General features: G+C 37.9%; 1 protein-coding gene across 1 annotated transcript in view; it reads left to right on the forward strand.

Annotated features, from left to right (window-relative positions):
* Positions 1–25,720, forward strand: part of CDH7 (cadherin 7) — a 119,551-nt gene that overhangs the window by 42,139 nt on the left and 51,692 nt on the right. Inside the window, exons 3-6 of the mRNA XM_054583773.1 lie at positions 6,721–7,015; positions 10,674–10,793; positions 17,769–17,936; positions 20,657–20,844. Of these exons, the coding sequence (XP_054439748.1) occupies positions 6,721–7,015; positions 10,674–10,793; positions 17,769–17,936; positions 20,657–20,844 (771 nt within the window). The remainder of the gene's footprint in view (positions 1–6,720; positions 7,016–10,673; positions 10,794–17,768; positions 17,937–20,656; positions 20,845–25,720) is intronic.

The following is a 25,720-nucleotide window of genomic DNA, read 5'->3' on the forward strand; positions in this document are numbered from 1 at the left end:
GTAGCACTGCTCTATCCTCTCGTGACATGTGTTTTCTGCTCACCCTCCACTTAGAAAGTGTGATGAAAGGTTACGCTCCTGAGAAAAAAGCTTACAGTCTCCAGGGGTTTGCTTCTGGTTCACTCATGGTGATTAGAATGGAGTGAGTCAGGTGCTGCCCAGGGTCCTGAAGAGACGGTGTGACGTGCTCACACTGACATTCTCCCGGGAGGAGTTTGGTTCAGGCAAGATCTGACTCAAGGCAGATTGAGTTGTTGGAGCGTTTTGAATGTGGCCGGGAGACAGCCCCCGGCGCGGGATGAGGTGAGTACTGTGTGGAACTGGGACTGCCTTTCGAGGTGTTATCACTGGCTCGCTGATGGAAAAAAAAAAGTCTCTTAATGGGAGTAGCCACGCCATAGGCACACGTGTAGATCCTTTCCAAACAAAAGCATGGATAGTCCCCCGTAAGAAATGCAAGTAATTCAGTTATCACTACATGTGACTTTATACTTATGGATAGAAAGTTACATTTTATAGAATCCTTCCAAATGCATGACTTCCTTTTATCCTCATGTCACCGTTCAGGGCCAGGTGTGCATTTGCAGATGCCGATGTGTGACAGATGGGTCGACTGGGACACAAGAGTAAAAAGGGCAGCAGCTCGGTGCGAGGCGGAGTGGAGGCTCAGCGGCCATGCCTCTGGGCCCTTTGCATTGGCCTCACAGTGGTGGGGACGTTTAGCGCCACTGAATGAGTGCGGACTTTTTTCTGAGGATAAACATGATCTGAATAGTTGTTGGTTAAAAAGAAATAGAAATGAGATTTTCTTGGCAATTTTCTCCTTACCTAAGCACTTCCTGAACTGGATTCTTTTCCTGTGTTACTCTCTGTGTAATAATTAATAATACCTGTGCTTCTTAATCCACATGTCTTCCTCAAGGAGACTTCATAAGGAAACTGTGTTCCATTACCTTGGACCACAATGATAATTATAAATTAGGAATACTTCAAACAGAAAAAAAAATTACTCCTACCCTTGTTTTCCTATGAAATATTTTTTCAACAGCTTGATAATTATATGGTGTGTAGTGGCATGTGAAAAATATCTATTAAGAAGCATAATGAGAAAAGAAAACCTGCAAGTAATGTGTATATTCAAGCAGGTTTATTTCTGCCAAATATTGTTTAAATCTGCCCTCTACCTTTATTATTTTAACCTTGGGAAAGTTTAGTAAAAGTAAATTTCATGAGTTCCAACAATCTGTAATATATTTTTAAAGTTTAAAAATATGGAATCTATAATAAGTAAACCCATGATAGAAAATTCCCCTTAGAAATCCTTTGCTCATATTCAATAAAAATCATTCACAGATTTATCAACATGCTCTTCAAAGGAGAATATGCACATTTTTTACTCAGCCATCATTACTCTTTTTCATACACAAATGTAGCAACAGTATAGACTTTTATTCATATAATAATGCATTTTTCATTTTTCTTATTCAAATGTACATGAGGAAAAATTGAATGTAAAACTATAACTTCATCCTTATTATATGTAGGTTAGTGAGGATTATCAGAGAGAGATATATTTTTTGTTTAGTTTTACTTTTTGGTGTCAAAGTTTCCATGACAAACATTGTCAATTTCCCAATAGTTTCATCTTATACCTAGACTTGCTCTTTTTGATAACATGGAATTTAGTGTTTTCAAAGGCAAAAACATTAAATAAAATGCACAATTCTGATGTTGTAGTCACTTCCCCTTGAGTTACATTCTGCTGCATCATCTCCACTAGTTGCCACAGTGATAACAACTCCGTTTTCAAGTGCATATATTTTATCTCCATTTTATAGACAAGTTGGCTAAGAATCAGAGTAAAGACCAGGTCATCAGTAAGATGATAACAAGCAGAGTTTAAGATGTTCCTAGAAGGAAGAAGAGGTGATTGATATATTTGGGCTTTTTTTGTTTGTATGTTTGTTTGTTTTTTGCCTTAGTCTTTACTAAATTGAGTAATAGTTGCCATTTTCAGACTTTTCGTTAAGCATATGAAAGTACTAGACCAGGTAGTTCATTAATTTGTATCAGGCCCTTGCTGATTAAATATCTGTAAGAAAATTGTCAGAACTGTAATGCATTGATCTGTTTGTCATTTTGGTCTTTATAATCTTAAATAAAAGAGAAGTAAGTGGTATATAAAAATTAATCAAGAACATGTTGGCTCTGTCATCCAGGGGCATCCAGGGGTCTATAAAACCCTCTTGGGAGGGAAGAGAGAGAGAGAGAGAGAGAGAGAGAGAGAGAGTGTGTAATCATATCTGCCCCTACAGGGCTCTGTCTCCAGGGGATACAGGCATGTAAATGTGCTGGTACAAAACAACATGCCAAATGTTGCCTTGGGTAGACAGAACAAGTATCCTCCCTCCATCTGGACAGTTCAGAGGAGTAAGGAGAACAAACCAGAGATGTAGGTTGTATTTTTGTTTGTTTGTTTAGTTTGTTTTCTTTTTGCCTAATACTGTTAAAGCTTTAAAGGATAGAAATGGAAAGAAAACAAGCAGGACCGTTTTTACAAAGTGGATTATACACTTGCTAAATTTAGTACAACAAATTGTTTATTGAGAATGTGGAATGTGACGATAAAAAGAATCTAGCTCTTAAGGAGTTCATAAGTTAAGGAAGGGATTAGATATGAAAATAGTGAAAGCAGGTTTTCAGTATAAAGCAGAGTTAGATGAATTGTTGTAGAAATTCAAACAACCTGCCATAGAGGACAGCGGGGGAACTGTTAAGGCCTTAGTGCAAGGGAACTTGGATGGCATTGGCAGGCAGGTAGGTGAAGGATAGGGGGGAACTTTTGAAAAGGATAGAAATGCTTGCTCTGCTCAGGCACTGGGGAACCCAGGCCGACTTTGGAGCTGGAAAAGAGAGACCAGGGCGATGGCACATGGCCATGTGGAACCCCATGCTTAGAACTGGGGCTAAGTCCATCCATCGTGGGAAGCAATTAAATGTACGTGATGAGGGTGTGATATAACTCAATGTATATTTTCGGGAGATGTTTTCTGACAAGCACAATGACAGCCTAGATGGCATGAGTTATTAAAGGATAGTAACTGGGCAGTTTTGTAACAGGCCGAGTGAAAGATTTTAAGATTCCGAATTAGGATTGTTATTCAGAGAAAATTAAAAGAAAGGGTCAGTATAACAGAGATAGTGGGCAGTGTCCCATCAGGCAGGAGGCATAATGAATTATGAAACATATAATATTTCAGGGCGCCTGTGAGGTGTGCTTTGTATTCGTGGTCCATGTAGACTATGAAGAGTCCAGCACAGTTTGGTATTTCTTACTTCATTACACACGGTGCTGACAGAGAGTGAGGGATGGGATTCACGTATTGGTTGTATTTCCTTCTCTGCTCTTTATTTCCTCTTATGAGTCAGACTCAGAGAAGGAGTCTGTGCTTCTCACTCTTTGTGCTCATTTGCAATAATTATTAATAATTATGTGAATATTTACTGTGGTGTCACAGCTATTTTGAAAATGATTAGGAACCCAGGCAGCACAGATGAATTTTGTCTAGTGACTAATGAACTAAGATTCTGTTGTTGTTGTTGTTGTTTAGGTGAATCACAAGGTGTTCACATGGGTATTTGCAAGTGAAGTAGGCGCATAACGTTGTGAGTTCTACTCTACCCCAAATAGAATGCAAATATTTGTTTCTGATTGTGTTTTTCATGTATCGTTTATCAATTTATTTGCCATGTGGTGGGGCTGTAGAATGTCCCCTCATGACCCTCTGCCCCAGACAGAGTTTTCTCTGTGGAGAGTGGTATTTATCCATCTATAACAGGCAGTCATTGACAATGGTTGTATACATGCCTGCTGTGTGTATGTGTGTCCATGTTCGCCCATGCACCTGTGCCTCCATAAATACCTTTCAGTTTAAGAATGCCATTGGTAGTTCTACACTTTCAACATTTTTCTGTAATAAACATACTCATTCCGAACAAAAGGATGGTAGATTTTCAGTAACATCATGGGTCTCACTCCACCTATTAAGAATATTATAGTGTGCATAGTCTCTCCGATTAAATGTCTGAATGCATCTGATAATCATACATCTACCTTAACACTTCAAAGTCAGTCATCCACCTTTAAGTGCACAGTTTGTCCTGACCTTGCAAGGACACGGAGCTTAGACTCAGAGCAATTTTCTGCTGGTGAATTTTGGCAGTGATTCTAAGCCTAGAGGTGGTCCTTGCTGGGGGCAAAGTGCCAAGCGCTGGGGAGGATGATAAAGTTCAAGGGCTCCAGAAACTGGTGTATGTATGGGGGTGTGTGTGTGTGTGTGTGTGTGTGTGTGTGTGTGAGAGAGAGAGAGAGAGAGAGAGAGGGAGTGTCTGTGTGTGTGAGAATGTGTGTCTTTGTGTGCATGTCTCTGCGTGTATGAGAGACAGTGTGAGCGTGAGAGAGTGAGAGTGTGAAAGAGTATGTATGAGATTGTGTGTGTGTCTGAGAGAGTGTATGTCTGTGTGTGTTGGCGGGGGGAGGCTTGGAGACAGCAGTCAGGCTGGCAGGGATTAGTTACCTGGGTCTGAAGGGCCAGCTCTGTGACTGGGATTCCCTAATCTGATTTAGAGATACAGCAGGCCTGTGGTTAAAGGTGCGGCCTGTGTATGACACATGTATGTCTGTGCCCATCGGATCTTCCTGAACGTTTCACACCACAGCCAGCCATCGCGTGTAGACACTCCTAACCCAGAGAGGCACAGGTGGAGGCGAGGACCGTTAGGAGAGTGGCCATGGGAACTGGGGACAGGGCAGTACTTGGGTTAGTAGCTTAAAAACAGCTTATTTCCACCCGTCACCAGCCTTCGTCTCAAGTCTTTTGCTGTGTTGTTGCGGGCAGTAGAGTTCAAGGCCGTTACAGAACACCAGGAAAGGACCCTTCCGGTAAGTCATACAGTGTGGGGATGGGGCCCACCTGAATGGCTGAGTTTCTTTAAGATTTGGGGAGCTCTTAGGTGGGGGCAGGTTGCATGTGCCAGTGTCCCACAGGAGGATCCCACCCTAGAGGTGGCGGCCGGGCTGTCCAGCAGCCGGCCAGTCCAGCAGCCGGCCAGGACTTGAGGCAGCCACAGAGACCTGGCTGTGTGACCTCAGGTGGAATGCTTAGCCTTTCTGTGCCTCAGTTTCCTCAGCTGTTAGTAGGGATGATACCATGATAATGTGAGCATGGAATGAGTTACTGCATAGAGAATATTAAGAACAGTGCGTTGTACACAGGAAGCACACAGTAATTCAAACTATAATAATTCTCATCTTTCTTTGTCTTAAATTAGAAGGAGACGTGCATATAAGAGGAACCTGGGAACGGCTTAGGAAAATTAAGTGATTTCACTCTATTTCAAGACTACAGCTTCTCCACATGCTAGATAAACAGCCAGGACATGATCCACTACGTAATTCCACATTGGACAAATCTAAATTATACCTTGTGCCAGAAATTCATATTTTTGGTGTTATTTAGTCCTGACTGAAAACTACAGAAACTAAGGGATGAATCAGGTATTTGAATACTCTGAAGCAGAGTATAAACACAGCTGTTCGGGTGCCATGGAAGAAGCACTAAACAGAAATCTATGGTGTGAAGTAACGCTCTCCTCCACAGCCCCTACCTCGTCCGAAGGAAAATGCACCACGTATGCATGTTCCCCAGTCACTTCCCATATTTTATAATTTTAGCACCTTGTCTTTTAAAGAATGAAACGGAGGTCTGTAGGACAGTGGAAAAAAAAAGGCTTGTTATTTGGTAAATGAGGTTTTTGCATCCATATTAATCCAAGTCCAGAATGATAGCAGTTCTGGGGAACGAGGGTGGGTTGAAATAACAGATTGTGTCCTGGCTTTCTCAGGTTATGAAGTTCAGGAAAACGTGTAATTATTGCTGAGTTTCCTAAGGTTCCTCTGTTCAACATAATGTTCTGACATACAGGAGGGACAGATCCAGACATGAGATGCAAATCAGGCGTGCTGCTCTTGCTGCCGGTAGTGGGGTTAACCATGCAAATCGAATGCAGTTCTTGGTATTTCCAGCAAGGTTTTAGTTGAAGTCTCAGGCACATATTGATTTAAAATCCCAACTTCAGAGAGCAGTGTAATTTTTTTCAACTTTAAATTTGAAGGGATAGAACACGATCTGGAGACCAATTTAGCGATGGACATAGATATCCATAATTGATCATCATGAAGAGGGGTGTGGGGTGAGAGGACGGGGTGCCCTCAAAGAATGCAGTGAATTCTAAGCCTATTACATATCAGAGTAGATCTACGTTTAGAGATGTTCTATGGCAAGTGCCTTTGCTTGGAATAAGACCAAGTCAACCCATTATACATGTTTACTGAATGTCTACTCAATTCAGGGAAAATGTCTAACATGGGCAAGGACAGACCCCAGTCAGAAATGATACCACAAGTTCCTAACTGTGGGAGTGATAAAAAATACCTTCAGACATGAAACTGTTTACAGGAAGAGATGAGATTGTCTTGCTCTCCAGGGCAAGATGACACTTTCCAATAGCCGGTCCGCTGTGCACAGTAAGTGCAAGCCTGTCTTTCTAAGACCAATATAATTTTGTGTGCTGCGGCCCGACGTAAGAATTATTTTTACATATCTCCATATCGCTGACTCTCTTGTAAGTTAATCTCATCTCACATGAATTTTTCACCAGCTTCACTCTGATGTTGATAAAGGAGATGGTTCCATCAAATACATCTTGTCAGGCGAAGGGGCAAGTTCCATTTTCATTATTGATGAGAACACTGGGGACATTCATGCCACCAAGAGGCTGGACCGCGAGGAGCAGGCCTACTACACGCTCCGAGCCCAGGCACTGGACAGGCTCACCAACAAGCCCGTGGAGCCCGAGTCTGAGTTCGTCATCAAGATCCAGGACATCAATGACAATGAACCCAAATTCTTGGACGGCCCCTACACTGCCGGGATTCCTGAAATGTCTCCTGTCGGTAAGTAAAGATCACACTGCTTCTGCAGTGTCTGATTTTAGGGGGCTTGTATTCAAAATTAAATCATCCTATGTTCTGAAAAGAAGAATCACGTTAATATTTGCCTAACCATTGCCAGTTAGGACAAGGGCATCATTGGAGACATGTTAGTGAAACAGGATCCAGATCCTATTATTCAACACGTTATTTTATTTTATGGAAAATTAGGGGGTTCTCCCTTTTACACAGCTATCTCAATATCTTCAAGAAATGACGTAGTTTTTACATTTCCTTTCCAATTTAAAATTTAAAAATGTTGTCCCCATTTCCCAAGAGTGCATGTTCGACCCTTGGTCAGGGCGCATGCAAAGCAAAAGTCCATCGATGAATGCAAAAAAATGAGTAGAACAACAAACTGATGTTTCTCCCTCCTTCCTCAGTCTCTCTAGAATTAATAAATAAAAAAGAAATCTAAATATAAAAGTAATAATTACAATGATGCCTAAGAAGTAAAAAAGAAAATCTTTGCAGACACAGCCCTGTGGTGATCTTTCCTTTTTTCTCAGCTTACAGCAGGATAATGAACTCTTCTAAGCATCTCTCTGTGGCCAGGGCATTAGGCAGCTCAACAGTGACTGGTCAGACTGTCCTTTGAATCTGCTGGTCTCTTTGCTGTCGAGTATTCTTTAACCACAAATGTCTATCCTCATGGACCCACTAATCTTTTTCTATTTTCTCCAGAAGCTTAAATGCATGAAAATTTTTATCGAATTTATAATAATGGGAGAGTGATCCTCAGTCTGAGATATATAAAGGAATGATGAGGGTTGTTTTGCTCCAAGGCCTTTTGAAATTGCCCAATTACTGGAAAAATAGAAAGTAAAGTACTTCTAGTATATACTTTACATCAAATAATAGTAAACTCAGTTTTAAATTTCATGTGTGGTACCTTTGGAATAGTTTCAGCCAGTATACAGTTTAAATATGGATGATGTTACAAAACAAGAAAACACTAGGGGGCTAGAGTAGAGACCAGTTGCTTTATGTGTTTATTTCCTGTTGTTTTTAGTATCAAAGGAAGATGCTTATTTAAAATAATCATTAAACCTGTATTTTAACAAAATTCTACCCAGTGTGATTTGTTTTACTTTCAACAAAGGTCATTTCATTCATTGCAAGAGTCTATCAACACGTCTACTGCCCTGGGAAGTGGAATTGCAAAAATGTGTATTGTGTGCACCCTTTAGGGGAAGTCAGAATTCAGTGACCGGAGATTTCTGTTATTGTCAGAGGGGCGAGGGGAGAATGTTTGGGGCACCCTGGTGCTTGCTGCCCGTGGAATAGATGCTGTGCTCAGGAAAAGTGTGACCCGCACTGGCCGTGTTTTCACCCTGGTAGCTTCTGTGTGAGCATGTCTTTGACCACATGGGCCTTGTTCACACTTCCTCTGGAGAGCCCGCACCTTCAAAGTGTTTCATGCTGTTGTCGCTCAACCACAATAACAAAAACAGCAGTGATACCATCAGCAGCAAGAGTCTGGAGGTTTTAGAAAAAAGAGGAGGCAGACACTGCCCTCCCTAGAATAGTGATGTGTAGCCAAAAGGAAGTTGTGAGGAGCGATAGGGCAATTGAATTCAAGTCCATTTTCACGGGCATTGAGTGAGCTCTCCACCCGCTTGCTGAGGTCGTCTCTTCCTTCCCTACGTGGACTCTCACATGCAAACTGGGTTAATGAGAACCTTATTTAGAGGCTAAAGGACGGCCTGTCACTTTGGTGACAATGGTGTCAATGTTATACCACACAGCATGATCATTATGCACACATGTTAAGACATTTTTGATTTTTGTTTGATTCCAACAGGTTCAGACTTTTTGGAAAATGATTTTCAAAAGTCTTCAGCATTTAACTCACTAATTGAGATCACTGGGCTAACATCAACATATGAACTAAGAACAGTGAAGTTCTACATAAAATAGGTTGTATGGATTTTTAGTCAGTCATAGTTTATCAAAGTATTTACTTCTAACTAAGTAGTTATAATAACCACTAACTAGTATGATATATATACTAGTTAGCACAAGCCTTCAGTGTTTAATATTCAAGGCTACTTTTTCCATATAAGATTTAAAACATATATACACCCTTAGGATTGCTTATTCATTGCCAGAAGAGTATAGATAAGCATGGAAAATTTAAAGTTATTTGAGGATATGTCCCTGGGTATACAGTAAATTAAGGACACTTCAGAAAAATATATATTATATATAGCCATACTTCCTGAAGTATACTTCACCATTTTGTTCACCATTTTGTTTATTTAGTTTGGTTTTTTTTTTTGTAATGAAGTGAGAAATCAATACTGCCCATACTAGAATGAATAGATCTGTGAGATGGCACATTATAGAGACTATAGAAAACATCTATATCATTTAATGTAACGTTTTAAAATAAATCAAAATTTAATTCTTAAAATAATTTTCAAATATACATTATTTGCTATTTGGTCCTAGGAGGCATATGTCAAAGGAAAGAAAGGCAGGAAGGGAAGGAGGAAGGGAAAGAAAACAAGAAAAATAGAACAACAGAAATAATCTTCAGAATTTAAAAGAAAAATGGTGCCATATCTATTACTTCGTAATTTCCACTTAATTTTAAAGACAATGGAAGTAGTAAAGAAATCATGGGATGGAGATGAGAATAGATTTATTACAAAATGGATGTTAATGACTTATTTAAGGCATTTAGGAAGGGACATCTATGTAGGGATAGATCTAAAACTGTTAGATGTAAACTGCCATATTTTCAAGAAATTATTAGAGTCAAACCTGACTCTTAGAAGAATCAGTAAAAAGAGGACTTGTCTCATTCCCGTCAGATAGGAGGTAATTGATAAAATAACACATGCTTAAATATATGAACTAATCACACATACCTAATATTTTCAGTATTACATTCCTAATAGAAATAAAAAGAATGGAGCACACTAAATGGTTTCCATGGGGGATTAACTGGATATGTGGTAAAATGAAGAAGCAATATGACATTCTAGCATCTGAAATGTAGAAAAACAACTAGTAATGCAATTATTAAAGTTGTCATCCTTTTCCTCCTTTGGGGGGCTTGGTTGAAATTTTCATTTCATGCTTTTGCTTTAAGTTAATTAATAGAAACAAATGAAAAATAAATAAAATTATTTCTGAAGAGATAGGGTGCCCAACTAATTAATCCAGTATTCTTTATTCAATTAATGAAATTTCAGTTCCTGCCTGGCTGTGCTTAGTTGCAGCAGTGAGATTTGTGTGTCAAGATGCTCTTATTTGTCACGCTGTCTTCTGGACAGTGATTGAGGCTTGGAGAGATTGCTTTCGATAAAAACTTGTTACCTCGCCCTGATGGATGAGATGCCAGAAAGTTTAGTCCCATCCCATTCTGAGTATTTCCAAGTCGAAAAGGCATCATCAATCTCATATTTTTGCCAATCTATTTTCATGTCCCTTAAATATTTCTAAGGGTTTAATTAGCATTTATCATATTGCTGTCAAATTTTCATGTGCTTTGAAACAAGAAAAACACAAAATTAAAAAGAAACGTAATGTGCAATTACCAGCCTTTTGTGAGTGCCTATGTTTGGTGGCATTAGGAAGTTTTTAATTCATCGGTTTTTGGGTTGGCATGCAGGGACCTCAGTGGTACAAGTGACAGCAACAGATGCTGATGATCCTACATATGGCAACAGCGCCCGCGTGGTGTACAGCATTCTGCAAGGACAGCCGTACTTCTCAGTGGAACCCAAGACAGGTAAAAGCTGAAATGCGACGCTTCTTAGAAAGTCACCATTTCTATCCTGGCATAGAATTCGCAGTTATTTTTTACTCACTGTAGTTGGCACTGATAACATTTTTATGGTGCTTCTCTCCATATGTGTTCTGTGGTAATAAGTAGCAAGTTATTTACAAAGACAATAGCGCCTTTTAAAGGACCCGTGGACAAAGACAACGGGGTGGCGGGGGAGGATTGAATGTGGGAGATTGGGGGCGGGTAGGGCAGGGGAGAGCCATGGAGGAAAATGGGGACAACTGTAACTGAACAACAATAAACCATTTTTAAAGGAATATTTAAAAAAATATTTATCAGTATTCCTACCTATAAGATATTTTGTATTAAAAACTCCTTCCACTGCTATCTCCTGACTCTATATGAAACTCTTGACTATTCACCTTTAAGTTTCATTTTTGGCTTCTATTCCTTAATTAATTCACAGAGGAATTACACACAGTGAGACCTGATTCTCAAGCAGAAATCTCCATGCCATGCAGCAGAGTTAGTGGTGGGTTCAGCTTACCCTCCCAGAGGCTGGGGTTCTCAGGCAAATTAGTGTAAACATAACAGGCAGGATGAGGATCTGCTAAATCAAAGACTCATTTAAATGACTAATTTTTCATTTTAAGAGAAAAAAAATTGAGTTGCAAGGTTGCCTAGATAGAATATGTGGTTGTTTGGCTAGGCGGTGTGTTTTGCTTTTAAGCTGAAGCCGTTTACATTAAGTCGGTGTATAATTCGGAGCAGTGTCTCAGCTATCAGATAATATTTTATCAGCTCTACTTTCTGGCTCTGTGTGTCGGGAAGAGGGGGCGGGTGTGAACTTGGGTGGGCATGTGCCATGGATTCTCTTTATCACTGTGAAAATCCAAAACTTCCTTATGTTTTAACACTTTTGCCTTTATCTTGGAGGAGAATTCTTCAATGAGCCAAGTTTATGATTATAAATATTTGATAATACCTATGATCCTAAATGAATATTTTAATGCCAGTTACCCTGTTTTTCATGTCTTTTAAAAAAATGGCAATATTAATTCATTCTCACATCACTGCGGGGGACAAAAATTTAAATGTCTAGAGAATGGCGGTGGTATTCATGCATGAACAGAGAAGCGAGTTTAATTCTAGCTCATCATTCATTATAATTTCCAGAGACTGCACTGTATGTTCTCCACCAATGTAGTGGTAAGGTTTTGAAGCCCCTGGAAAAGTCTAGTAGAGAAGAAATAGTTCTGATTAAGCAATTAGTGAAGGTGAAAAAAGTGAAAGTATTCTCTCTGTGATGTGAATCCTGTGAATGTAGAAGGCAGGCTGGTGGTTGATGTAATGATCGACCCAAGAACTAGAATTCAAACACCCACCCATTCCCTCGAATATCTACTCTCCACAGCCTAGAAAGACATTGACAAGTCTCTGACAAATTGCTGACAAATTATACATTCTTGCATTATATAAGCTGTCAAAAAAAGAGCACGTACTGTACTAATTCCAAGGGTTAAATATTTTGTTCCTGTTAATGGTGGGCTTGTGACCGTAGCGTTGTTGTAAGCTAATAGGTTTTTCATAAACCCCGTGTAGGTAATGCCTTGCTGATTGACTACCTGGGCAATAGTCTGTTGCATGGGAGCACATTATTAGTACTTCAAACTTAATTTTAATTTCAGATTCTAAAGGATTGTGTATAACAAGAGATGAAGAAAGTTTAATTTTACCTAGGATTTTTAGTGTTGTAATCAGTGGAACTTTTCTGTCTGTAATCATTAGTACAAATCTGTTCTGGGAATTTTTATCCTCTCTGCTAATTCATAATATGGAGAAGGCACGTTTTATTCCCCAAAATGTATTTTTCTGACAGAAATGGAAAATTTTCAGTTCTAAAGGGTATGAAGGGCTATAAATTAAATGTGAGTTAGACTTCCTTACTTGGTGTCAGTATTATTCTTATCTCTATGAGAAATAACATTATTTTCTTCATCTCCAAGTCTGAGTTTTTGAGAAGAAAGTAAAAATTTTGACGAAAAAATTATTGAAAAGATGCTCACTGAAGATTACGTTAAGAATGGACCAGGGAACCACTATTAGGTACATCTCTCTAAGTTTTAAAATTTCTGATTACCTTTTAAAAAAGAATGGTAATGTGTTTATTATTATTAATAAAGGCAATATTAATAATCACCATTACTACTTAGTAATACCATGGCATTAGCCTAGCCTTGCGACAAGCCCCAGCCCAGCTCTCGGTCCATCATAGCCCTGCCGAGAGGCCCAATGACTGGTGGGGGGCGGGGGCTGTCCCTTCTCCCTTAATTTCTCCACCCATGAAACAAGAATGTGAGTAGCTGCAAAAACCCATGTTGACAATTTACTGCAACAAGTAGATAGAAGAGCACTAGGAACAAGACAGTGCAGTGTTAAAAAGGACCGACTGCAGAGATTCCTGTCACCGGCCTTCACAGTGTCCCCCAGTTTACTGACAGACTGAGGAGCACTGCAGTGTATTCGTCTGTTCTCTAAACCTGCCAGCAAAGAGATCCCATTTCTTGGTCTATTTCGCATGTAGCAGATTGGCTACCGAATCTGCGGTTAAAAATGAAAATGCAGGCTTCTTGTTCTAAAATTAGTGGGATTTCAGGATGCTGTCAACAGAGAGAGCTACCAAGCCTGGGACCAGTGTGACTGCCCAGGTCACAAGGCCATGAAGCCGGCCCTGCAAAATGGGTTGAGTATTAAATAGCACTCGTCACGTAGGAGCTCTTTGGTAAACATAGAGGAGCAACTACATGGTGCCTGCGATATATGGGGCGGGGCAGGGGGGCAAAAGTAGGTTTACAGTTGTCCACACGGAAAATAATATAATAACTGCTGGTGCCAGAATGAATTCTGTGTGGTGTACTCACAGCTGTAAACCTACTGTTGCCCCTCCCAGGGTGTTACACGCCCTCCTTCCAAATACGCCCTTCCCTCGTGCTCCACTCGGGGACACGGTTCACGGCATGCTGGTCCCTCACTGATGGCAAGGCTTACGGAAAACCTCCCTCCCTCTTCTTCAGGTTATTTGATGCTGCCAGCTCTGGAATTCTTTGATGTTCCAGAAGCTTTCATCTTTACTATTGTCGGCTCTTCTCCATCTTTTTATGGTTCTATTTTATGCTTCACTCAAAAGTAGACAAGGCCAATAATAAAAGGCTTAGAAAATTTAGAAATAAATACGGATTATTAGGAAGAGATCCACCTTGCCTACCTAATAAATGTTGCACCCACAGAACGAATACCCTCAGCATCGTGTTACCTAGGTCACATGATGGCCTGGACTCCCGAGACAAATCCAAAGCCTGAGTGAGCAGACATGAAAGCTCCAATGATCATTTGGTTCCCTACATTAGTGTGGTATACACATAAATTCTAAGAAATTGCATGGTAACAGGATATGCAAAAAAAAAAACAACAACAACAACACGTCATCAATGACTGGCAGGCCATTAGAGAATCATCTCAAAATTTATTTTTGTCTCAAAACTAGGCAGTTGTTGAATAATGACAGTGATGAATTTATATGCGTAATACTTTTGGTGAACACAGATTATAAATAAATGAAAAGTTCCAGGTTACTGAGTCAGATGAAAAGTTACTCAGAAAGCCATTAGATTTTAATGTCGCCCAGTGTCTTCTAAAGAGCTACAGGATATATTCCCTCGAGAGTAGCTACGATTATTGATTATTGAGATTAAATGTTAGTATCTTCCATGCACTCTTATGAACGGCAGGGATCCGACTAGCGTGACTCTCCCTCACCACTTCAGAGCCATTGTGTTAACGGCTGGCCGTGTGCCTCTGTGTCTGTGTACTACACAGCAGAATGTGAACCCCGTCCAGCATATGGGGCTTCTTTCCCCAGTGTAGACAGTTTAGGCTTAAGAGCCAAAAGCTAGCTACAGTCATAGAACTATAAATCTACCGTCCTTGGCACGTCCCTATTTAAATTCAGTTCTCTCCCAATTATTTCATTCTTGTCAAAAATATGTTTCACATTTGAAGCATTTAGAAATTACCTTTGCCATCTGCATTACTTTGCAAACCTTGTCATGATTTTTGCTTTGGAAAAGTGTTATTTATAGGATCTCTTGTAAAGAGACAATTACAGGTGTGAAAAATGAGTGACTTTGCCTGCTGGATTTCTCTACTAAGTATTCAGTGTTTCTTTCAAAAACAGTGCCTCTGAGCCAGTCCCTGAAAGCTGAGGCTGCTGTGTTTTCTTGGCTGACTAGTTGAGAGGCTGTGGGCCTCTCTCCATCACAACAAATGTGCAGGGATGAAAACTCACAGACAGTGAAACTGGAAGAAAAATGGACAATGAATAGAAATTAAAACATAATGTGTAGGAGATTTTTAAAAAACTCAATATTTTGTCATCTAGGTGAAACATACTTCTCTGTCAAAATGTTGATATTCAGTGCTCAATTTATTTAAAAATGCATTACAAATGAAGAATGGATGATTAAATGTTTTTTAAAAAGAAGAGAGAGAGAAGGAGATATGTAAATTCTAGAACTCTTAGCCGAAGATTGTTTAAACTTGGCCACAGTGAGGGTTACTTTGGTCTGTGCTCACTGAGGGGTATATCAGAGTTAACAGAAGTATCGAGGAACAGATAGGACATTTTCATAGAATCATCAGCATGTAAATAGCTAGAAGAATTCAGTGAAGGCCTTGTTTAAAGTGATCCTCTGTTGTTGTGATTGTAGTGTCAGTGTCCAACACAATTAGTGTATTAGAATAAGTGTTCAAACACAATTTAAAAAAAAAACAACCTGGTCTACTCGAAGCATAACTTAAATGCTCAAAACATTGGTGTTATTGTTGGGGGTGTGTGTGTGTATGTGTCTGTTTCTGTGTTTGTATTTTGATCCCTAGTGCTCACATCTAAACAAAAATGTGGTTACTTAAGACAATACGAGCATTATCTAACTTGGAATTATAGGAACCAATAATTCATTGTTTCAGTTATTCTTAAATATTGAAAAGCTTTTCTCATCTGCTCCCCACTTTTAGAGTAGTTACTGAACTATAGAATATTGTGAGGTATAGGGCAGGCCTAGTGTAGTATGTCCTAGGCTTGTAGCTTATACTTAGAGCTGAAATATAAGACACACAGACTATTATTATCTGTATCCATCAAAGAATCAGCCTTTACACAACTTAAATTTTAAAAATTGGGGTGGCTGTGAAATTATTTTTAGGCTGAACACTTTTATCCAAGTTTGTAAGTAACCTTTCTTCCTGGGGAACCATTCTCTATTAAAAAACCCCATTTCTCCCTTGAAAAGTCCATGATACCAGACCTCTTCTACCTCAGGTCTGAGTCAGGAGGATTTAAATTCTGACTTCTTCCTAAAAGTTAGAATCTGCATAATAAAGTAGAGTGGACCTTTTTCAAACTAAACGAATAAACAGAAGCACCCTAGGTGCGTAGGTTGGGCATTGTCTTTGATGGAAAGATGGTAGTGCAAGAAATGATTAAGCAGGAGTCTGAAGCCCTTATATTTAATTACTGTATTTTTCCACGTGTAATGTGCACCCACTTTTTGTGAGCATTATACATGCAATTATTATACCCATCATTGTACCCATGGTATGTAATCATACCCATGTATAATGCACATCCTTATTTTTCCCTCAAAAATTTGGTAAAAAATGTGTGCATTATACATGGCATAATATAGTAATTAAGATGACTTCATGTTGTTAGTTTTACGGTCTATAGGCCATTATTAAATAAGTACATTTTTTCATTAATATTTTCTAGAGGTACATATACTAAGTATATTATATGAGATATATATATCATTTTATATATTTACCTATAACATAGTTAAACTAAATTTCATCCCATAATTAGATATTGCCTAATATACTTACATAATAAATTATACAGTTATTAATATGAAAATAACTAATTCACTGTAACAGTAAATTTTGAGTCAAGTTTTCCCATCAAGCAACATGAAATTCTGAAACAAGGAAAATAAGACCAGCAACACTGAAAGGAAAAGAAATCAACAGAGACAAGAGGGAAGGAGGGAGAGGTGGGCAGGGGAAAAGGAAGGGAAGGGAAAGTCAAGGAACTTACAGCAAGGCCTCATGGACAAAACCAAAGGGGAAGGATTGAGGGAGGGATTGTGGGGAGGGGGCAAGGGAATGTGGTGGGGGGAAGGCAGAGACAGATGTATTTGGAAAAAAAATTAATTTAAAATAAAAAAAATTCTGAAACAAATTTGTCATACACCTACAGCAATAAGGGCTATCGATAGTGAATGCAATTGATTAGCAACAGACAATAACCAAGCATGCCAATATGTTCAGTGTTGTTGATTTCCATCAGCACGGTCAGTCTCCCCTGTAGCAGATTTCCTCAGACCTTAGGATGCAGCACAGGATCACACAGCATCATAGCCACAGTTTGAAATGGCGTTTGCTTATTAGACATAAACAACTCTCAGGTTTTTTTTGTGTGTAGAGCATTCCTATTATTTTGCTGAAAAAGAAATAGTAGGGGCCACAGCTGAAGGGGATTCATGTCACTGGGAATAAAGTTGTTGGAGAAGAGGAAAGAGAAGGAGAGGTTTGTTATCGGATACTCGTGCTCGCAGCTGCCCATTATTATAGCCAGGAAGTTAGTTTTGTTATTTATAACTTGGTATTTCCTGAACCATGTTCAGTAAAACTTAAAGATAATCTCTCCAATGTTGAGAAGCCCTACTCTTCCACATTACAACATTTTCTGTGTTTTGTAATGTTGTGTAATGATCATATCCCTTTGGTCGTTAAAATGATTAAAAACAAACAAAACACCAAAAGGCAACATCTCAAGAGGGACTTGCTACCTATGTCAGTGTTCTTGGCCAGTGTGAATTCAGTGAATCACGATGCATTTTACTGGGATTTGAAATTTTACAGGAGTCATCAAGACCGCCCTTCCAAACATGGATAGAGAGGCTAAAGACCAGTATTTGCTTGTTATTCAGGCAAAGGATATGGTTGGTCAAAACGGAGGACTCTCAGGAACCACGTCGGTCACCGTGACCCTCACGGATGTCAACGACAACCCCCCTCGCTTTCCTCGAAGTACGTAAGCTATTATTCTATTAACTATCACAGCTGTACTAGCTTTCCTGGTCATCCCATAAAACTGTCTTTAAAAAAGGGCTTTTTTTTTTTTTTTTCGAATTCTTCTCTAGCAATTCTCTTGCTACAGCCTCCCACAATTTTGTTGTATCAGGGACATAATTTTAAATCAGCAATATAGAACATGAAGAGTATTGACAATAAATAGAAGCAATCATATATTTGTGTTCTTTCTTAAATATATGGTTTTCCTATTTACATTATTTGAATACTAAACAGTATGTTTTTTTATATAAACTTTTTATTCTAAGACTTATTTTTAAACATTCTGTAACTTACATGGTTGTTGCAATGATTAGTATAAAATAATATTTTATTTTGAAAAATCAAAATAGGAGAGTACTGAACTTTTTCATTTCTTATTCCACACTTTTTAACCAGTTCATGCACGTTGACCATTCCTTTATGGTTCTATCACGTCTTTCTTGTGCAAACACTCAGTGTTTCAAAAAGAATCAACCTAAAGAACCAGAAAACCACATGCCCTCAATTTAGCTTCTTTGACCAGAGTGGCTTTTGGCTTCACCAAGAAAAGGTAGGAAAAAAAATTTGTAGAGATGTCCTGATTGTAAAGAAGTATTTTATCTCACTCTCTTTCAGTTGCTTTCTCCCGCGCCCACTCCCCCCGCCCGGTTTTTTGTAAGTGTATGTGGTACTTCTTCAGAACATTCAAGAAAGTAAGGAAATTGTCCAGACTACAATGTCTTTAAAATGCTTGTTTGATAGAAATGGGGAACTAAGCTCCCTCACAAACAGACCTTAGAAGTGAATAATGTCCAAAACGAAGATTTTCCTGCAGATACGAATATCATTGTTTTATTTCAAATACTGCTTCTTCAGATATTTTATTTTCATTTTACATATTATTTGTACTATTACACAGCAGTCATTTCAATACCCCCCAGCAAAAACAAAACAAAACCCTCACAGCTTTCAGTTTTTCATTAAAAAGCCAAATGAACCTATCTTTAATTGTGCTCTTGATGGCTTTTAAAGGGTAAGCTGAGGATTGTGGAATTAAAAACTACAAACAATAATGTAATTATATTGGGCTCATAATAAATTTAACTTGTTTCTCTTTTCTTTGAGCCTATGGTGATAAAAAGTGATACTTAGAATGTGTGTGGTTTCAGTTGTCATGATTTGATAAGACACCAGTTTTCTAGCTTATTAACTAGATCTCCTCGTACTTATTAAAGTGAAGAAAGCCAAAGATGGGTCATTAGGTTTTTCTTTTTTTTTGTTGTTGTTGGGATTTCTCTACCATTTGATTACTATTCTAACCTTGAGAATTTTGGGTTTTACTGAGGACAATTCCGGGTATGTGAAAAAGGTCACTCAAAAGTGCTAAGTATATGTTGTAATCATTTCTTTTTTTATTCTTTTTTTTCCTTTTTTTACTGTTGTCCAATTACAGTTGTCCCCATTTTCCCCCGTTACTCTCCCCCACCCTACCCACCCCCACCTCCCGCATTCAGTCCTCCCCACACCGTTGTCTGTTATAATCATTGCTTTAAAAATCACTAACCACAAAATTTAGAAAATTGCAAACAGCAACAATTCTCAGCCTAAAATATGATCGTTTTGTATAGACTCATTTTTCTTCCCATATCCCTCTCAGAGAGAAATCCTCCTTCTCTGTAAGACAGTCACTATGCATTGCATTTGACGACCTGAAGGACATGGGTTAGGGTGGAGGAAGCAAAAAAGTGGATGGTTAGAGAAAAATGGTGGAGGAGCATGGTGCGCTGAGGAGTCTCCTACTGTAGAGGGATGGTCCATGTACTTCAGCTTTTTTCCATATGCTTTTTCTTTCCCTCTCCCTTCCTTTCCCTTCCCTTCCCTGTCCCCTTCCCTTCCCTGTTCCCCTTCCGTTCCCTTCCCTCTCCCTTACCCTTCCCTTCCCTCTCCCTTCCCCCTCCCTCCCTCCTTCCCTCCCTCCCTTCCTCCCTTCCTTTTTGAGTTGAGGGATATTGAAGAGGAATGTTTACAAGAGAAGAAGAAATAAGAAAATGTATTCACTCTTTTTTTGCTTCTCTTTTCTCCTGCTCAAATAATATGGCCTCTGCTCTGGTACTGCTGCACACCATCAGTCCTGCATATGACCCCCACAATTAATTCTCTTCCTTGGTAAATTTATGGGCCATAACAAGACCAAAGTTACTTTTCATAAACTTCCTTGTTCATTTTTCTGATGCTTTGTAAGTAAAAGGAACTTTTATGTAAATTCCAACATTAAGTCCTCAGAACTACTGAGACTTGTATTTGCTGATTCAAAGCCTTGGCTATAACTTTTTATTTTTTAATATTTCTATTCTATTAATTATTTAATTGTTTACAGTCATTTGCATATTAATTATATGTATGAGTACTTTTTATTGAATTTTAATATAAAGCAGCATATTTCCCACCACCAGAAATATATTATAGAAATGGAGATTCTTCTCTTGCCTTCTCTCAGACCATATGTTTCTGCTAACACATATTGATTATTGTCTCATCATCCCCCTGAAATATCTTGTCTGATATTGCCTTAGCATCTTCTTTATCAAAAAAATAAAAAGTTAATCAAAGATGATGCAAAATAGCTAAAGAATTACATTTTTTTCTTGTTTAGCTTGATTGAAAGATTATGCTCATTTTTGTTTTGAATTTTAAAGGATCGTACCAATATAATGTCCCTGAGTCATTGCCAGTGGCCTCGGTGGTGGCCCGGATCAAAGCTGCCGACGCGGATATAGGAGCTAATGCTGAAATGGAATACAGAATCGTGGATGGTGATGGATTGGGGGTTTTCAAGATTTCTGTTGACAAAGATACACAGGAAGGAATCATTACTATACAGAAGGTAACATTTTATTGGTTTTGATTTTCTGTAGGGTACATTCACTGAGATTACTGAGAAGCCAGTTCTACTTTGATGGGAAAATGTATTAGACAAACTGAATGTAGCCATATGGGACCATCGTTATTTTAATTTAAGGGAGAAAGCTGTGTGTTTAATTTTAGGTGTCATAATCTTGAGGAATCTTGAATGCTGTGTAATCACACTCCATCAATTCTACTCTCTGGGTAAAGCCAGCCCTTGTCTGTAGCTCTGAAACAGAAAAGCACACTGGCAAGTGTTTTAAGCATCTCAAGTGACCTGCCTGGAGAGATGACCATGCTTCTTCATTGATTGCCTCAGTAATGAAACCCTAAAATTAATGAAAAGCCTTTGCAAGCAAACTAGATGAGCACTCCACATACAAGAAAATAATATATCAATAAACGTGGACATAGAAACCAAAATGTTGACACTTGCTACACCACCAGTTTTTGTTTTCTTAAATTTATACTAATTGAAATGCTTGAAGAATTTATACAGGGAAGGGAAACTGTGGAGCCTATCACTGTGCCTGCCATATAAGTGCAAAGAAAATCCTCGTCATCCCAACTAAAGACTCTTTGCCACGGCCTTTTAAATTCGTATCTACCACTGATTAGATGTGGAGAAAGTGAGCTCTTTACTCCCTCTGCTCTGTACAGACATGATCTTTGACAAATGTTAAATTTTAAAAAACTGTCCAAAGAAATTATTATTCAAGAATACACACTTACTACCTCAAATATTTAAAACACTAAACATTGAACTGTATACGAAAATCCCCGGTCCAAAGAGAGCGGGATTTTATCCCGTCTGACAGTCCAGGTGTATAACTCTGTAATTAACTCTCCTCAATAATTAACACATATCAAAAAAGAAAGTTACATGTTAGTTGTTATAGGAAAACATATGTTTGATTTCAGTCCAATGGGCAAAACATTTACTCAATTATTTCCAGTGGACAGCTGCTGTTTTAGCTCCATTGGTGACAATCTGTGTAGAAAAGTGATAATAACTAGGACTGGCCAAATGTTGGTAAAATATTTTGTTTTGTTGTCTAAACTAAAAGGAATGCAGTAAGGTGCACTGCTGCTCAAAATTTCAAAGATTCATCTGAAATCAATCTGCTCAGATTCAAGAATGTTTAAATATGGGTGAGAGTATTGTTTTGAGCACATACATATATTTCACATGTTGTAATGACAGAATAATTGGACAAATAAATATATATTTAATATGAGATATTTGATTCAATATTAGAAAAAAATTATCCTCAATTCCTTAACTTTAGGTCTCTATGTCTTAGACAGGTATTAATAAGAGAATTATAAAAATAACTGGATAAAAATACACTTAATCTCAAAGTATAAAATTCATTAAAAACTATAAGGTGAAAATTAATTATAACTTATAATAAAGGTAACAAATAATTATGATTGATGTTATAAGTAATGATTGGTATCTGGTAGTCTTTATTTTGAGTAATAGAAAGGCTTTGTCTTGATTTTCTCAGTAATCACACAGAAGTAGTATTAGTGCAGCACAAATAGATAAACATTATAAAATGCCCAACAAAGAAGAAATGATTAAATAGTTTCTGATACTGCCATATTTTAGATTCTTGATCATGATAATAATGAGGTGGTAACATTTTCGTAGCATATTAAGTAACATGGAAAAGGATTATAAAAACACTATGTAAAAAAGTGGTATCCCTAAATTTTATGGAAGTTGCATATTTATGTAGAATAAAATATATATAATTTATATTGAATTTTTCTTTGCATGAAATATGTAAAAAATGTTAATAATTGTTTCTGGATCTATACTATGGTTTTAATATATAATATACATTATAATATACATTAGTCATTTTTACAATTACAATGCTATTGGATTCATAAAAATATTTTTGAAAGGCAAACCAAAATATATCCCATCAACAGGTTTTATAATTTACTTTGAGTGTTATTGTGGAGAGAAACTCTTATCTAAATGCAAGAATAAGTCACAGAAGTGTCAATCAGTGGGTTCAAGTTTAGTGTATTTTTGAAGAAGCTCTTGCGGGTATTAAAAAAGATATCCTCTCTCTAATGAATTAATATTAAAAACCATTTGAAATCCTCTAAACATTTACATTGATAGATTTTTACTTTTTCATATCAGAGATTTCTACCCACAAACAGCCCCCTGAGTGATATTTTGCACCGAATAAATACTTACCTATTGGTAAAGATTTATCCATCAATCATTATATGAGAATTTAGCAAAGTATTTTCATAATTTCTTATGCTCAATGAAAGATTAAAATTGTGTTAACTTCCAATTTAACTTCTTGGCAACTAAAATTTTATTTTGTCTAGTGGCTTCTAATATATGAAAGCTGTCTAATTTTTGTTGGTTCTCCTCCTTTGCCTATTTTCTTACACAATGTCAATGATTCTTTTGGAATAATTAAGCACATTCATGGCATAGGAGAACCTTGAGAAACATGGTGGTGGAAAATTTTACAATTTTACTGCTGTGCCATTAATAACAATAAAAATTAACAATGAATAAAACTACTTTTCATTCTGAAATACTATACTGTGTAGAACTGAGTCAATCATCTAGACATCAAGAATGAAAAGCAATCACATTTAGATTTTAAATACAGGACTTCTAAAGAAATCCCTCAAAAGCCTGGGAGTTGGGTTCCAACTTGATGTTATTCAGTATGTAACATTTTGAGTCTGGTGACCACTCTGTTATAAGAACAATAATTTAGACTAAGAGATAAGTAATAGTTTATTACTTTTACATGGTTGCTTAAATGTGTTCCACTTTGTTAATATGGACAATCTGATGTTTAAGTCTTATGTTCATGTAAAGGATATATTTACCATATAGAACCATTAGATTCAAAAAGCAAAATAGTCTACAGTAACCGATAACATGAGCCTAGGCAATGAAGTTCTGCAAATTTTAATGGTTATGAATTCTTTAAAATACAATGCATATGTATTAAGACAATTTAATTGCAACCTTGCGATTTGAAAACGTAAAATTTAAACAAACCTATGGTATTTACAATATAAAGATAATATCTCAGCGTTTTCTTCACGATAAAAATCTTTGGTGTTAGCCACTATTGTTTCACAATTTCTTCCTCTCATTTTCATACAATCCTGAGTAACTAATACATATTGGAGTGATTATCTGGTATACATCGGCCTAATTTTTATTTCCAAAACTCCACCCCAAACTCATTTTTAAAAATTATAATGTTGCATGGTCTGCTAATATATTCCAGTGCCTACCCAATTAACTCAGAATTCTTAGCATTATTTAATCAAACATAAATAAGAGGTTCCTGTAATAGTTGGTTAAAAATAGTGGAAGTGATAAAGTACTTACTTTTCTCTGAATTTAAGCTTAGTGATTACTGAGTGTTTTTACTGGAAAAAGTTGTCTATGGCATTATAGATTCATCTTGTTTTAAGGTGGAAAATATTGATCTATAATTTTCTTATTTTCAAGAATTATTTTACCAATTTGTCAAAAATGTAAGGTCTTGTATCACTCTAGTGCTTGTTCTCTTTAAAAACCTTAAGGCAGGCTTATATTTCTGTATTTCTCACAGGGATATCAAAGAACTCTTGGGTCCCTAGCACTATTTCAGCTGGTATTCACCAGTACACATCCCACCATGCCCCAGTTTCATTCATATTTGTTTAGACACTGAGTCAAGATGAATTTGCTTCTAGCACTTCAACCATTCCCACTTTCTCCGAGAGCCTCTTGTGCTCTGCCCCGTACCCGCTCTCTCTCATCTTCTAAGTCTTGAGAAGCTCTCCTATTCTTCCTTCTTTAAACCAAACAGGTAAACGAGGGAAGTAGAATGGCGGGTAAACATTGTTCTCCCTGTTCAAGGAAGAGAGTGTTCTGTGTGTATTTCCCTTCAGTGATGGGAGCCTGGTCTCATACAAAGGCAAGGGCCTTGTCTCAGTTCCACAGACACCAGGGCTCTTCCAAAGACTTAACTGCAGCCACAAGGATTGGGCTGAATGTCCAAGGCTCTGCACAAGTGTCTAGGAGAGATCAGACCCCATCTGCCACTCAGCTGCCAGTCCCACCTCATGTCCCAAAAATTTGAACATGGCCCGAGGGAGGGGTTGAATAGTGAACGTATAACACTCTTCCCCATGCAGACAAGGAAAGGGAGACGTTCTCCCAGGTCCACTTGCGCAGATTTGCCATGTGAGATAACATGTTAAGTTCAGGGAGTTGGGAGTGTAATGGGGAAGGGGATGTTCGTGTCAGACAAGGCCACATCGGTGGAGGGGCTCCTTCTCGCCTTTGTGCCTCCTTTGCAGGCCACACTTAGAAAATAGGCACATAGAGGTACCATGATTTGCAAATAAGCAGGGATCATAAGTAATTATTATTAATAGGTATTTTAGGTACAGCTTTAATAAAATATACTATGGAATAGAAAATTACATTTTCTAGTTTCTTTTGATCTCTTATTACTGGCGTACTCTGTGATAATTCTAATTCATTTCAAGCATTTCAGTTCTTTTCAGAGGACTGTACTTAATGACTATCAGTATGTATTTACATTATTTTTCTGGTTTTAGTCAAATAGCATAGCTTTTCTTTTTACATTTAAAGCCCTGGGATTATTTCTAGTTTCTAGTCTTGCCCCTTCTTGACCAATGATGACTCTTGGTTGTACTTCTTCCTGTTCTCTTTGGCATGATGCTAAGGTTGGATGTCATTACTTCACTCCAAAACTATTATTTAATAGCTGCTGAGCTCGTGACCTGCTTCTAGCTTCTCAATTCTTAAATCCATGCTTTCAAAAAAAAATGTTTTC

Source organism: Pteronotus mesoamericanus, unplaced genomic scaffold, assembly GCF_021234165.1.
Source record: "Pteronotus mesoamericanus isolate MK-2021 breed Mesoamerican mustached bat unplaced genomic scaffold, CSHL_Meso_final contig_74, whole genome shotgun sequence".
NCBI classification, from domain to species: domain Eukaryota; kingdom Metazoa; phylum Chordata; class Mammalia; order Chiroptera; family Mormoopidae; genus Pteronotus; species Pteronotus mesoamericanus.